The sequence below is a fragment of the Ostrinia furnacalis genome, unplaced genomic scaffold, assembly GCF_004193835.3.
Source record: "Ostrinia furnacalis isolate ACB-3 unplaced genomic scaffold, ASM419383v2 OfSCF1166, whole genome shotgun sequence".
In the NCBI taxonomy this organism is placed as follows: Eukaryota; Metazoa; Arthropoda; class Insecta; order Lepidoptera; family Crambidae; genus Ostrinia; species Ostrinia furnacalis.
Genome location: NW_021131405.1, coordinates 573,714 through 589,248, shown reverse-complemented (window position 1 = coordinate 589,248; position 15,535 = coordinate 573,714). Strand labels below are relative to the sequence as shown.

Sequence of the window (15,535 nt, the reverse complement as noted above, 5' to 3'; positions counted from 1 at the left end):
TATAAGATTTTTATCAAAAAAAAATATTAAACCGCTGGAGCAGAAAAGTTCTCGAATGGCGGCAAAGCTGGAAGACGTAGGGTAGCCAGGCCTCCCACTAGGTGAACCGACGAACTGGTGAAGGTCACGGGATGTACCTGAATCACGTACAGTGCAGAACCGGTCGTTCTGCACTGTACGTGATTGGAGAGACATTTGACCAGCCAGTGGACGTCATTTGGCTGAAATGACGAGGCCTACATTGTAGGCAAATTTAATTCCGTTTCTAAACTCCCACATTACAAAATTTACTTGACAAATACCATCTCATATGATATGAAACAGTGGAATTTAATACATACAATCCTACAGATATTTAATTTTGTTGTCGTTCACGAACACGTTTCGTCACTCTATTATTATATTCCCTACATAATTTATGAAGGGGCGGTGAAACAAAGCAGAATACTCCGATGTTTGATATTCCGTTCGGAGTGCTCCGATTTTTGTATAATATCCTTTTAATTATGCAGGGATCCCTGGAGTCGAATAATTAGCTTACAAGACCATTTTGGCTTTGATTTTAGCTTTTATCATCAGAAAATGTTGGCGTCCGTTGACGCTCTCGGAATTCAGGCAAATTTTTAACAAGCTGGAGTGGCTAGTACCTAGATAGCTGGGAAATACGTCATCGAATAATTTAAAAGTAAAATTAAGTAAATTTGTTTGTAGGCAAAGGTTTTAGAATGCTGTATTCATAGTTGTCATTCAGTTAATCTTAACCCCATCGATAGTCAACGTGAACTTTGCATGAATTAGGTGTATTTTGTATGCATGCGTTTTGCCCTTTATCTTTTGTTTTGTGAATGTTTTTTTCTTGCTATTGGTAAGTAAGTCTTTCTGGTTGATTTTAGATACCTTAACTTTAGATACTTTTTACTCGACTGCGCCAGAAGGAGGGTTATTATCTGTATAGATAGTTAAGCAGACTGTCGAATTCAACAAAGGTGAATAAATTTACCTTTTAAAATACATAGTTGTAACAACCCTCTTACGACTTAATAACGATACTTAGAACATACTTTAAAACTTGGCAGAATCTTCGTACAATGAATACTCAAGTTGTTTAACTTCAAGCAAAATCTTACAAGGTACTGAGCGAAGGTAGACGTGAAGTTTTTCTTCTCCCAAAGTACCTACAAGCTTTACAAGTTCTTACTGGGAAACTTAGAAATCTGTCTGTTAACTAAGAACTTCATACTTAACGTTCAGGGATCATTTTAGCATATAAGTAATTTGCAATTCACACATTTTCTATTAAGAATTTTATCATCATATTTTCTTGTATCTTTTATACCTTGACAATCTTAAAAATTGAAAATTTAAATATGATGGTGTTAAAAACTGTTAAATATGCTCGAGAACTTGTGAAAAAAGATTGCCTTGTTTATTGTTATACGTGACACATAAATTGCATACTTAGGGCGAAATAAATGCCATAAAGCATTCTCTGCTAGGTAACTTTTGGGACAAATAGAAAATAAAATTAGATCGCCTTTAGCTCCTTGATATACCACCAAGACAAGACAGTTAACAACTTTATAAGAACAGTATAAGTTCATTACAAGCATTCATTGTAAGTTCATTACAAGCATAGGTATAAAAATTTGAAACTCCATAGCAAAATTAAAGCATAAAGTCAGAGCGTTATAACGTTCCGAAAGTTCTTGCCATATAAAAAGTGTTTAATTAGGCTCTTACCAGCGCACCGCCCTTAATGAGCTTCCGATGTATTGCTATTAGGGGCGATACTAAGCTTAAAGGGTTCGTACCCGAAGCTTGTAGTGAAGACTTGTTATTCGTGTTGCCTAATGTGATACAGTTTTATGCAATTCAAATAAAATACGATAGTGTTCATGCACAAAAACCATCAACCAACTAACTCGTTCCCACCGCTGCAACTCCTGTGTAGCCAGGATATACAGCTTGGCTGCCAATAAAAACCCAACCAGTGAAGGTCAAGTTTGCCCCGGGTATAGTTAAACTGTCATTGGACCCGCAACGAAATTTATCAGAATAACATAGAATACATCTTAGTAATTACACTGTTTATTTTCTGCTACTCGTCCCAAATGGGCCATAAGCTTATAGGACGGGCTGGTCAAGATGTAGGTACACTACGTACCGTACAACTGAAAATGTTATTCGTAACTTATTTTCTTCCTTCAATTTGCGTCATTACCAAAGAAAGAAATAAGTACAAAAAAAGTATCCGGAACAGTGTCCGGAACACACTCTTTGCCGGCTTTTACACGCAACTTAAAATGATCAATGAAAAGCTGTTAAATGGTTAAGTCATAAATATTCCCCGCTAAATGGAATGGAAAATAGCATAGAGTTAATGTTATATATCAGAAACTATTAAAGCATTCAAATACAACGAATAAATCACGTATACATATCTACATTATGTAATTTTTTTTGAGACTATCTCAAGAAGAAGAACTTTAAGCCTCAAATACAGTGGTTGTGAACATATCGTACCTATAGTTTCTTTTCATCATTTTTTTCATCAATACAATTTGAAAAGTTATACTCGTAAGTTGTCCGTCTTAATCATTTCCGTAAAAAAAAGAATATAAAGGAGAAGTTAGATATTATGTAATTTTAAATAAGGTAGGTGTATAATCTTGTAATTCCGCAAAGAAAACGTTTCCACATTTTTACGGTTCAAAAACTCTGACATTCCGTTCAATAAACATTAGAGTACGCTTGTTCAGGCTTCTGAATCCTGATGTGTTGATAACTCAATCATCGCGTGGCCGTTAGGATAATTGAATTCGTTATATTTACATATGCAAAGCCCGATTAGGCTTAATCGTAGATTTAATTTAGGGTTTTTGCTGTCATTTGACGATTTTCTGGTATTAAAAATGGAGAGAATTGTCGCAGTTTGATTTCTAAAGGGGTGATTATATTGGAACAAAATAAGTGCAAATCTAGGCACAGGAAATATTTAGTAAGGGCAGTAATAGACCTATTTCTAACGCGGTATTTAATTGTTAATGAAGAGAGAGAGAGAGAGAATAGCATACTTACCTACTATACGTATAAAATGGCATCTACTTTTCTTTGCTCGTATTACACCTATGCGACTACAAAGATCGACTTCGATAAAAAAAGAATACCTTAGAATCCCTATAGTACAGTTTATTAGACGTTAAAATAAACTGCGTAAACGCATCAGCAAGTCTGGTACTTAGCTAAAATAGAGAATCTTTCGTGCAGAATACACTAAGCGGGACAACCAGATGGATGCAGCTGAATTTGAAGTACTATCTGAAATTTGCAATAAACGGAAACTATTTTGACAGTATTCCGACCTAGAGTCTTCCAATATACTTAGGCTGAGTTAAAGTCAAAATAAGATGGTGCAACTCAGCCTTAATTCAATTCAAAATTATTATTTTCTGATACATGCACTTGGGCCATAAATTATCGTTAAATATCCTTGGATATTTTACACTGCGCTTCTAGTCCCAAACTAAGCAAAGCTTGTACAGTCACGGAATGAAAAGGTTCGTCAGTTTTCAAATTGATTCCTTCAATGAATCCCGAGCACATATTATTACCTTATGAAACTATGTTACACAATAATCTCGAGTTAGAGAAAATAATCTTTAACTGTTCGTCAGTAAAGTTCAAAATTATTCAGATCAAAGTTTTTTGACGATTTATCTTGTCAAGAAGATTATTATGATTGATAAACTAAAACCTTCTTGTTGGTTCAACCTGCCATTCTTATTTCTTATAAAATAAAAAAAAAACTATTGTCAATTGGTCAATGTCATCATTGCATTGCACTGATGGGATAGAAAAATAAACAAGCAAAACCTTATTTCGTTAGCAAACGTCATATTTATTTAAATGTTAGCAGCACTGTTTCTTGCACTGTTATGTTGGCAGGTTTGACTCTTACAGTACCTAGTGCAAGCGAAAACCGACACTAAGGTGACGAACCTTTTCATTCCGCGACTTTACTATGGGTACTAGACAACGGACATAAACATACTTGAATACTTTTTTTTTTGTAAATACATACATATTATACATAGAAAACACCCAGTCCAATACAAATAAAGCGAGAATCGAACCCGCAACCTCCGGAATAGTAGTCTTTTTCGAACCACTACACCAAACGGCCGACAAAGTTGTAACATAATAACTATAATATCTTAACATTTTACACACATAAAGAGCACTAATACTATCAATCTTTGCAAAAGGATTTCCAATATTTATCGTGGCTAATGGGATGTAAAATTTTATAGTATCGCCAATCTAAGATCGATTAAACAGAGAGTCGACCTTTTAGGGCAAACACCCTCTTTATGGCCGTGCGGTGTGTAAGTACCTTTTAAAAGCTTTTTAATGACTCTTGTTGCTTAAAATATACGCTATAACCAAAGCTTGATATACTCGTAGGTATTATGTTAAAAGTGCGTTGTTTAGCACATAATAAAAGTTATTCAGCTTTTTGTTTATTATACCTTTACACGTTGGAAATTACATTTCACAATTCTTCCTGTACCCTTTCATCGTTTTTAGATTTATTTTGTAATTGGATTCTCTTGATACGCAGGTCCGGGATTCAATTCTCGGGGGACATACATACAACACTTTGCGTAATATGTTGTTTGGCTATTAGGGCTATATTTCACCGGGACACCATGGCGGCGCAACCAGTCGCCGGCTACCAACAAAATGTATGCAGCTCTATAGAGAGTTACTCACCTGGTGTCCGTTTGGTTGCGCAAAGCTGCATACATTTTGTTGGTAGCCGACGACTGGTTGCGCCGCCATGGTGTCCCGGTGAAATATAGCCCTAAATGACTCACACCCGTATTCACAAACAATTCTTACTTATTAAGTGAAGCTGCAACGCTATGTGATGTCAAACGCACAGCGTTAAATAGAACTCCGTCGCCTGTATTTCCAAATGATGCTTGCTTAAGTGAAGCAGCAAATCGAACGCACAGCGTTGGTTCATGTGTCACCCCGTCCACGCGCACTGTGAGACCTCGTAGTAATATTTGGTTTGTGTGTCATTCCGATACTCAAGTATTGTCTATGAATAGGTTTTTGGGACCCTGTGCGTGCGTCCACGCGCACTGTGAGACCTCATAGTAATGTTTGTGAATACGCGTCAGTATTTCTATGTCAACACTTTAGTCAGTGGCAGATGCTTGGTATATTGACCAGGCTGGAGTTGGCTATAAATAAAAATATTTTTCAAATGTTCCTAAGTCAGTCAATCAAAATCAGTCAACAACTATAAGCTCAAAACATTGCACTCATGACCTTAGACAGACACTTCTTGGTCGAACAATCTTGGCACAAATAAACAAGCCATTTCAGTGACTCATAATACTATATTTAATCTAATAAACAGACAGACAGATATATCAAAGTATAAGGGTTCCTTGTCAGGACTACAGAACCCTAAAAAGGGCTCGGCTTGGCTTTCAATTAAACTTGTACACTACAAGAAATAAATACGGCTACAAAATAAAACTCGCAAATATAAAGTCATCGGTTCACTTAAGCTTCAGTCAACTTTTTTTAAATACTTTAGAAAGTAGCACATAACATCACATGCAATGACAGGACGGGCGACCAATGACAGGACGCGCGTCCTGACTTTGCGCATTGATCACCAGCGCATAGGCGATCTACACGCATTAGTTTGGCTGAAACTTTAAACTTTACAAAGTGACGCAATTTTTTTTACGTTTTCATGGCTGACGCGCACACGAAGTCATTAAAATTTGTTGAAATTAAAACTAAATTGTTGTTTTTCAATTGTTTCAGTGGCCGATTTCACAACGCAGATGTCACAGCTGTACGAGAGGCACTCGTCAGAGCTTCAAGTCCTCGTAGCCAGCTTTAGGAAACGAAGCGGTGAATTGAGGAAAGAAAGGTAAGTGTTACTTATAAGTAGGTACCTGTTATTGTAAGAGTTATTATGGATTGAACTTTTTGGCCGCGACGATGTTATGATAATGCCAGTTTCGTTCGGACAATCATTATGTCAGTTTTGTATCCTATTCCTTGGGTAGTACCTACATAAGATAGATAGTAATAGCACAGAATACATAATAGTAGCAACAGAAAGTGCACTCCTTTGTGTAGGATCAGATGCCGACATTTTAACGGTAATAATAATAATGCAAAATATCCAACGCACCTGGTGCATTCGAAATCGCACCTTACTACTACGCTCACAAGAGCGCAATTTTTTTGTGTTCAGAGTTGATCTACCTCACAGCTCAAGCGTCAGGATTGTATAAGCAAAGTAAAATAAATAAAAACTTAATTTTAAGAAGAATTTATTGTATTTACGATTGGTAAACTTTAATCTAGTGGTGTTTGTATAATCGTACTCTCTAAAGTACCTATTAATTACCTTCAGTGTTGCGATATTTCGAAATTGGACAAACAGTTTTAAAAGGTGTAGTGTCGGAAAATAGACACGGTGGAGATAAGTTCATGTTTTTATTAGCTAAAATAATTTTTTTGCTTCAGTTTTTTGTCATAAGTATTTCAAAATTATTTAAAAAGTGTAGTTTTTTTAAATTATTTATATCACTACAGTTAATTATTATTCCTAAATATTACGATTTTCCATTAAATAAGAATAACAGTGCTGTTGGAACAATAAACCTTGATTGCGACGATGATCGACCGAGCGTGTATTGTATAGGTACGCGTGTGTACACAGGCGCGTGGCGGCCCTGACTAATCTGCAACTTCAAGTTGTCGCGCGCTGTAGCTAATTATCTCGGCCGGCATAGGCGAGTGACGGAGGCCTGGTAATAGTGACAAAAAAGTATTGTTTGTCAACCAAACAAAAGGAAAACCCACACGTCTAGTGTTTCAAAATCAATCAATTGAAGCAAAAGTCACATTCAATTTTATAGGTAACTGATCCTAGTTAATGAACTAAGTTGTTTTTGTTTCAAACTTTGATTTAGGTAATAAAATAATAGGTATTATTGAGAAAGTAAATTTCAGTAAAAAGTTTCACAGTAATTAAGTTTTAATCAGTTCAATAACTAGGATTGATTACCGTTTCCTCGTAAAATTCAAATAAAATTTTCTTTACCGATCGCTCAGAGTAGTATGACTTCTTGGGATTTTGTACGTGTTACTAAAGGTTTCATAGGTATAATCGTAATTATCGTTTTGATAGTTAAAGTTTAAAAGACACAAAGTTATCTGAATATCAGAATCGAATAAAGCTTCACACCATCGCCGGCGCGTATGCGTAGTTGTCTACGAAGCTAATGTTTTGCGCAATCTCTTTCTAATTCTGTGGTGCAAAGTGTATCTCGTAGCTCGTAGCTGCTACGGAAACTTTTTCCTAAGAAGGAAAGAACGAATTAATTAACCTTTTAAGTCCAATGACCTCGTATTAAATTTCGTACCGGATAAGATTTCTGCATACGGTGGGATTATTTAAAGGTAACTCTGTGATATTAACTTTCAAATATCTAACTTTAATTTTATGAAACCGTAGCATGAATCGAATCGCGGCCAACAGCATGCTAGGTAAAACTATATAAGCAATGATTTTGTTCAAACAAAATAATTAATGCAAGACTTCTGCGGTGGTAAATGCCCACTAGCGCAAAAACCTAAGTCAACTATAGGTACAACATTATTTTTTATTAGGTTGGAGAATAATGCTCCAATCACACCAACGCGTGCAGATGGCCATCGCCGGCGCGATGACAGCGCGATCATAGGCCAATGACAGGTCGCGCGGACTGTCATGGGTCGCATGACCTGTCATTGTCGATGGTGATCTGCATGCGTTACTGTGGTTGAAGCTTTAGGCTGGGTTGCACTATCAAAAATCTATCAAACTCCATATAAAAAGCACCGGTTATCGTTATAGTTAGGGTGAAAGTTAGGTGGTGCAACTCAGCCTTAATGAATATTCATCATAACAATTAGGTACATTCACAGATTAGTACAGTGATTATACTATTATACACAGTACTGATAATTCTATTCGCATTAATAGTTCAATTAACGAGTTCATAACTAAGTAAAGTAAAGTAAAAAGTAAAAAATGTTTTATTTGACGAAACAGAGCGACATCACATTTACATAAATTACATAAAGAAGATAAACATTGTGCCCTGCTGTCAAATAGGGGCCCGCTCAGCATTAATCGGGGCATGCCATGGGCATGCCTCGACACCGATTTTCAGCGGGTCCCTTGACGTTGCTGCGCCCTACCGCCGAAGGAGAAGCACTCCGTAAAGTACCTGTCCGTCGGCGGGAACACGCAATAAGGGGGCGGCAAAAATGTACCCATAAAAAACAAACACAAAAATCAAATAAAAAATCAAATAAAAAATAATAAAAACAAAACAACAAATCAACAAAACCAACATTTATGCAATCTACGACAAATAGTTATATCGACAGCCGCTGGAGGCTTAATTAAACCGTTATTACGGTAACCAGGTTGAGGATAACGGTATTAGTAACGACCTGGCAAACGTACCTAATGTACAGGCTTGTCAAGATAAACACCGTGGCAACTTATGTCCTTGTAATAGATGCGATTTTTCAGCAAAATTATATGCCTAGTCCAATGCTGTCGTATAGGTACCTACATGCTAAGCTCCAGGTAGATTTTACTATGATATAATGCCCAAAAAAGAAAGGAAAAGCTTTAAAGTTCTGCCGTATTTGCGGCAATAGGCTAGTTGCCTAAAAAAAATATTTTAGTCCGTAATGTTTAATATCAAAAAATATTGGACTCACATATTTTTATTTGTCAATCTAACAAATAATTACATAGTTATGGTGCGTTGAAGTTGCGCACGACGTCACAACGTGCGGCATTTTTAAGCAAGCGTTGACGTCACGGGCCTCTTCTTATGAACTTTGGGGCGCTTTATCTCTTTAAATTTTCATTAGTTTGAAAAAGTGAAAAATACGTGTAGAGTATTTTTTGATAAGTTAAATGACGGACTAATTAAAACTCTTGCTTTTTGACCCAGGCAACATCCCCATTTATTTTAATAAATTGCCGCAAATAAAACGCCAAAGCCTTCCTCGATAAATGGGCTATCCAACACAAAAATATTTTTTCAAGTCGGACCAGTTAGTTCCTGAGATCAAACAAATTTTTCAGCTTTATAATATTCTGTATTGTGTATGTATGTGTAAACAACTAAGGAAATTAGTTTATCGAATACGTCAAAGCCTCCAACTAAGTTTCTTATGAAAAAAATCTTCTGTGCTTACTTACCTACTTCAATGTACTAGTTTTTCCTTTATCCGTGGAGTTATTTATCTTCTCCGAGCAAAGTTCCTATCCCCTGGGGCCCTTTAGACTATTTACCGAGTCCCGTCCACCTTGAACACCTACTAGGTCACTAGAACGCCTAGGTTACGCTTACTTAACATACAGGTACAGTTGGTTAATTCAATTTAGAAATGTAGGCATTGTTAAAACTATATCTGTAAAAGCGAAAGGTCACTGACTGACTGACTCATCACGAAATCTCAGAAACTACAAGTGGCAGGAGTCTCAAATTTTCCATGGGTGTTCCTTTTTAGAACGTAGCTGCGTAGGTGCTCACTAAGACGGGATTTTGCAAAATTCAACCCCCAAGGGGGTAAAACGGGATCTAAGCGGACGAAGTCGCGGAAGGCCGCTAGTTGCTTAATATACAAATGTCAAAAACTTTCTCTATTTAGATTTCTAATAATGACTTTTTTAAGCTCCGCGAACCAATTCCCTGATGGATTAGTGGGAACTTATTTGTCAGATAAAACTTCCTTCACAAGTTTCAGATAGAAAACATATCTAACCCCCGGTTTCCACTAAGCCTAGACGCAGACCATCGATTTTTAATCCGCCGATGGTTGGACCCGATTTTAATTTGGATGAAAATCAAATCGGTGTAATGTGTAACCTTCCATACACGCCCAAACTGATAACCTAACAAAAAATCGGTGGTCTGCGCTTTGACTAAGGCGGAGCAGAGCGGAGAAGTGTATTGAATAATCAATCAGATCCCATTATTTCCACTTCTCTCCGCTCCGCACAGCTCCGCTTCGAATCGCTCAACCGCCGCACTGTCAAAATTAAATTCTATAGAAAAAATGTATGCTCCTTCGCTCTGCTCCACTCCGTTCTGCTTTGGTGGAAACGGGGCCTAATAATAAGCATTGAAAGTTTCACAGTAATGTAATAATGTATATCTCCTCTTTATTTTATTAAATTACATTGTTAAAGTAAGAGCTACGGGTAAAATACGATAAATATGAATGATGATGAGCGATGATATCGGCAAATTGCAATGATAACTCTATATTCAATGCCCTTAATGACTGTTAGGGGCTTTTTGATGGATTACTTTTCCTGGCAAATTCGGATGATATTTCAAACAAACAACACCACAGAAAATCAATAAGCATTATGATAACAAATGCACATACCATTTAATTTAAAGGTACAGTTACACATGCTCATAAAATATCAAGCTTATTAGCATGCAAGCGTGGTCAAATAACTCCAAATGAGCATGCTTATTATTTGCAATGTTTCGGCACACATGCTGATAAGTAGCAATTGCTCAATAGTGGCATGCTTCCGTGCTAGTAATGAGCATGTGTAACTGTACTGTTCGATTTGGTTGGTTAGTTGTAGGACTTGTTCTAAGCCCGTCTGGCTAGCTACCACCATCTTACCTAAGTCTGCCGCCATAACAACAATGTTAACAGCATTGTTGTGTTCCGGCTGTTAAGAGGTAAGATAGCCAGTTCCTCTGTGGTTGAATATTTCGGGTGAAGCTCGCTTCCACCTTCGGCCTGATCATCACTAACCATCAGATGAAATACAAGCCAACAGCTTCCTCGTTGTGGATAAAAAAAGCATGTGTTGTGTAACTTTACCTTAACGCAAACCTCGTGCTTTATAACTCGAAATGAATATTGAACATGATTATTATTAGCTATGTTTCGGCAATGCCGAATCGGCACACATGACAGATATTTAATACAGGCATGCTTTCGTACTAGTGATGAGCATGGTGCATCTGTACTTTAACGCGTATCTCGTGCCTTTGAGCTACTTTAATACTCGAATGTTCGTTTCGCTCCAATAAGTTGAAGTAATAAGCTTATCCGTCATCCGTGTCAACGCGCTTCGATCCGGTTCCGTACATCGATTTGCCGTTCACTATAAGTTTTATTGTTATGTTGGTTACTCTAGTTATATCCTTGTTTATGTAGTTTACCAACTTCTCCCATTTGGGACGCGTTTCAGGAAATATAAATAAATTCTTTTTTCATTCTGTTATTTATAACACGCCTATAGTTATTAAGCTAGTTAATAAGTTAGTCATTTCAAACTAACCGTATAAAAAAATAATTAAAATTAATGTGTTTCAAACAACGTATAATCGTAGGTGCCGAGATCCTCACTCAAGAACTGACTAAAATAACTATCTCAAGAATTTACCGACAAACCTCAGCTGGCTAGCGCGAAAAATAGTATCATTTTTATTTCCTTTTTAAAACAAACATAGACAATAAGAATTATATTTTCACTAAAATCGTGGAACATGTGGGATTGAAAACGATACTTTTAAATCATACCTAGAACACGCTTAGGTGGACAACTATCCACGACTTATAAAACAGAATATCGGTTACATTTATCAGAATATCAATTACATTTATCAGCAAATCGAAACAGATATCTGCCGCTCTGCAGTCCATATAACATTCGCATCTCGATTCTATCCTACGCAGGTTTATATCTGATTTCAGATGTCTGCTATTTCCAGCTTTCAGGCTTGAATTAACAATCTTTTAATGAACTTAGTTTGTATGAAAACATTTTTAAAAGATTACAGAGATTTATTTCAACAGGCAAGTTTATAAACAGAAATGAGAAATACAAATAAAGGTACCTAATCTACTTACAATTTACTAATTGCAATAAAACTGGTTGGATTTTTATTGACGGTCAAATTGGACTCTAAAGTGGGAATAAGTAGCCTCGAATACAATATAATATTAAGTGTGCTATCAATTCGTTCGTCAATTCTTTGATTCATAAAGTTTTCAAGTGTCTACTCCAAAGCTCTATGTAACAAATTGACTCAAAATATATCTCAACAAATTTAAGACTAGACTAGATGACTACACGACATAAATCACAAATAACATATTTTCACACTCGGAAAATGTATTTTCTCAACTTTCAACATGATAATGAAGATTGGTCGGAACACGAGCAATACGAGCATCTATCATTTAAATCCATCCCACGGTCTCGCTTCAGTCTGGGAGCTTTCTCGATTTAAAACTGCAACAAGTCTTTTTACTTTAGTCCTTCAAAGTGGCTTTAAATTTTCCCGCTGTGGTATCTTCTCAGAGATACATTTGTACGCAATGTGCTTATCATACTAAGTAAGTATATTAAGCGGTAAAAAAGAAATATTCGGGACATAAAGCAGAAGAAAAATAATAACTGTCCTACATAGTATTATTTTGGATGCTTGACTTTTATTTTTAAAACAATAAAATGAGACATTTTGTGAATGAGGCAAATAGTTTATATTATCTCGGTCATAAAGCCTTTTAATGATAATATATTCAAATAAATATATCCACATTCTGTATGTATGTAGTATTGTAATACTTACTCCTAGTCTCCAAGTCCACTGCAGATACAAATTTTAAATTCCTTCTAATCAAGATCTTATTCAACTTAAAACGGTTCCTTTCCCAACTAATTGCACTGTCCGCTGTATTTTTAATCACAGAATCCAATGGTTAACTCAAGAAAGTCGGGGAACTAAACAATCGCGGGCGAATAAAATATTAGCGCAGTCTCTGCGGAGTGCTGACTGCAACTTAATGGTGCAGTTCTAGTTGGTTAGCCCAATTACAGGTGCCGTCTCACACTGGACTGGTATTCACTTGTAGACTTAGCTACATTTCAATGATTAATTCCTAGTTCTTCTATGAGGATTGTGAGGGTTGTAATAAAGATTAGATTTTATGAGTCGTTTTTAGGTGTCTGACTCACCCTCCAAAGCTCAACAAAGCAGATTCGTATTTTTTTCTGACAATCAAGTTAACTAAAATTTTGTTTCTATTTTCCCCTTAAAATCGACCAAGGACCTTCCTTATAAAAGTGTAATTGATATTTCGCGTTTGTCAAAATATCATTTCTTTCTTGTCTCTGTTGATTTACAAACAACTTACCAAATGCTTCTTGGGCTTTATTTACATTGCTTATTCGAGTATATTTAAAGTAATGCTATACTCTTTTAGATTAATATTTAATATTTACTGAACTTCGTCTTAAAAGTACAAATAAATAAATATCAAATGATATGAAATCGAAAGTCACCCTGAGGCAGAAAAATTGCTATCAAAGAAAATTTTAAGATCATAAATACTTAATTTGTTAAAAATGTATGTAGACTAACCATTAGGCCTTAGGTTATAATGTTTATCATATTAAACAAAAGAAACACAAAAGTCCCAATCATTATTAATTCGCGAACAACACTAGTTTTTTTTGTATTACTATATTTTTCTCTACGTCTTCTACATCTTATATAACCCTAAAAGCCGTTGTTCGAGTGAAACATAAGAAGGTTCTCAGTGAGATAAGTGCCCACTCGTTAGTCCTCAGGCAGAACTTTGTAGGAAAATTTGATTTGCAACAAGAAATGGCACAAACCACTTGCTGCGTTTAACTTTGAGTAGGTACTTAATTCCACTCTGGGAACTACAAAGATAGTCTTTGCAATAAAACTAGTGCTCGTAGATTAAGAATTGATTGTAGCTTAACCAACTTATTATTCTGATGGCATTTAAGACTTCTTGCCTCTAAGATGATGAAGATAATGAAGGTGATGAAGAGAACCGGTTGATGAGATAATTGGATTCTTAACACATAAAGGTTCTTTCTCGGTTTGATATCTAGGTGGAACACAAATACCTAGTGCAAATCACTGTGTATATTCTGAGTTTATCAACCTTTGTCAACCGTATTTCGAAGGACAGGTTAATCTTTTGATCCGATTGTCATGTTACGAAAATAAATTGAACAAACAAAAGTTTTACAGCATATCCAGCTACACTGAGGAATCCTATGAAGTTGTAATAAGTTCAATTTTACAGCAAAATATAATATTATTATGCTGTTAACTATACAATTTCAAAATTAATTAACATCTCATCTTTGCCTAAAATGATGTCATAAATAATTTTATCATTTCAAACGGGAATAACTTCATTTCAAAGTAGTTGGCCTGAGAAATAGATAAAGTTATAAGGGTACCTGCCTAATAAAGTTTCGGTCCCAAAAGGGTCGTGTGCCTTACTCCTTCGGAACAGCTGGAAATTAAAACGATATCTTTATTCTCTCGGAAAGTTGGGAAATAACTTCATTCGGGTGTTTTACATACGATTATTTGTAAAGGTCCGCTGAAGGATCAAAAGATGCAGATGTAGATTTCCCAAGAATCCTTTCAGAAGAATTTCAAAAATGTATGTAACATAAAATTGTATTAAAAACTTGGTAGAAAAAAAACAGAACCGTAAAATCCGTTTTCAGGAAAAAGCCAGATATTTAAATATTTCCCTCCAGCCCAAGAATATGTTACATTAGACACGATCCAATAAACTTTTATTTCTAGTTCCATCGGAATAAGTTAGATGCAGCCAGTTCCAGAACTTGTGAAGCGACCAAAATACTCCACCGCGAAACATTCTATTAACTCCCCGACTGGCGTTAAATATTCCCAGCTATTTAAGTTCAATATTGACTGCAGAATTATTTATAGACTTCGCGAGTCCCGACAGAGGCTAACTTTGAAATCGAGAACTTTTCTTTGTCATTTTCCACGACATTCACTTATCGATTTTGATCAGACTTTCGATCGTTACTAAGCTCAATGATTTAACCAAAGAAAATTCATTAATTACATTAGCCAGATACTTCTAGAGTTGAAATATTCTGTACTTACAAGAGATACGTAAAATAAACGATGTCCTTATGGCCATTATTATCCATTTATTTACGTAGAGTACCTGACAGATTTGACCATAATACCTACGAGTTACAGATTTCAGATACTAATACATCTGTCTCTTTTTATTTATTTTGTTTGCTACACCTCGAGCTGTCAGCTATTTGTCAATTTAACGAGAACGTAAACCATTAGCTCCCAATTCCAGAAACATGCTTGTCATTCCAGAAATATCATCGTGTCAATGCGCCGTCACTGCGCTTGCTCCCGAATAAAAGATCGGCCTGCAAACATAGCTTGAGAAGGATTCGCTAGTAATTGTGTGGATCAAGTGCTTTATCACCGCGATCTGCCGTCGGGTTTCTTTGTTCGAAAACTTGAAAAATGTGTGAATGAAATGGAACGTGAACGGCAGGGTACTATTTATAACATTTTGAAACTTGTAGCAAGACAAACTTTTCAACTTTCAT

General features: G+C 36.0%; 1 protein-coding gene across 1 annotated transcript in view; it reads left to right on the top strand.

Moving 5' to 3' along the window:
• The window catches only part of LOC114351599 (zyxin-like), a 129,951-nt gene that overhangs the window by 69,932 nt on the left and 44,484 nt on the right, over positions 1–15,535 (top strand). The window contains exon 4 of the mRNA XM_028302874.1: positions 5,851–5,959. Coding sequence (XP_028158675.1) covers positions 5,851–5,959 — 109 coding nt within the window. The remainder of the gene's footprint in view (positions 1–5,850; positions 5,960–15,535) is intronic.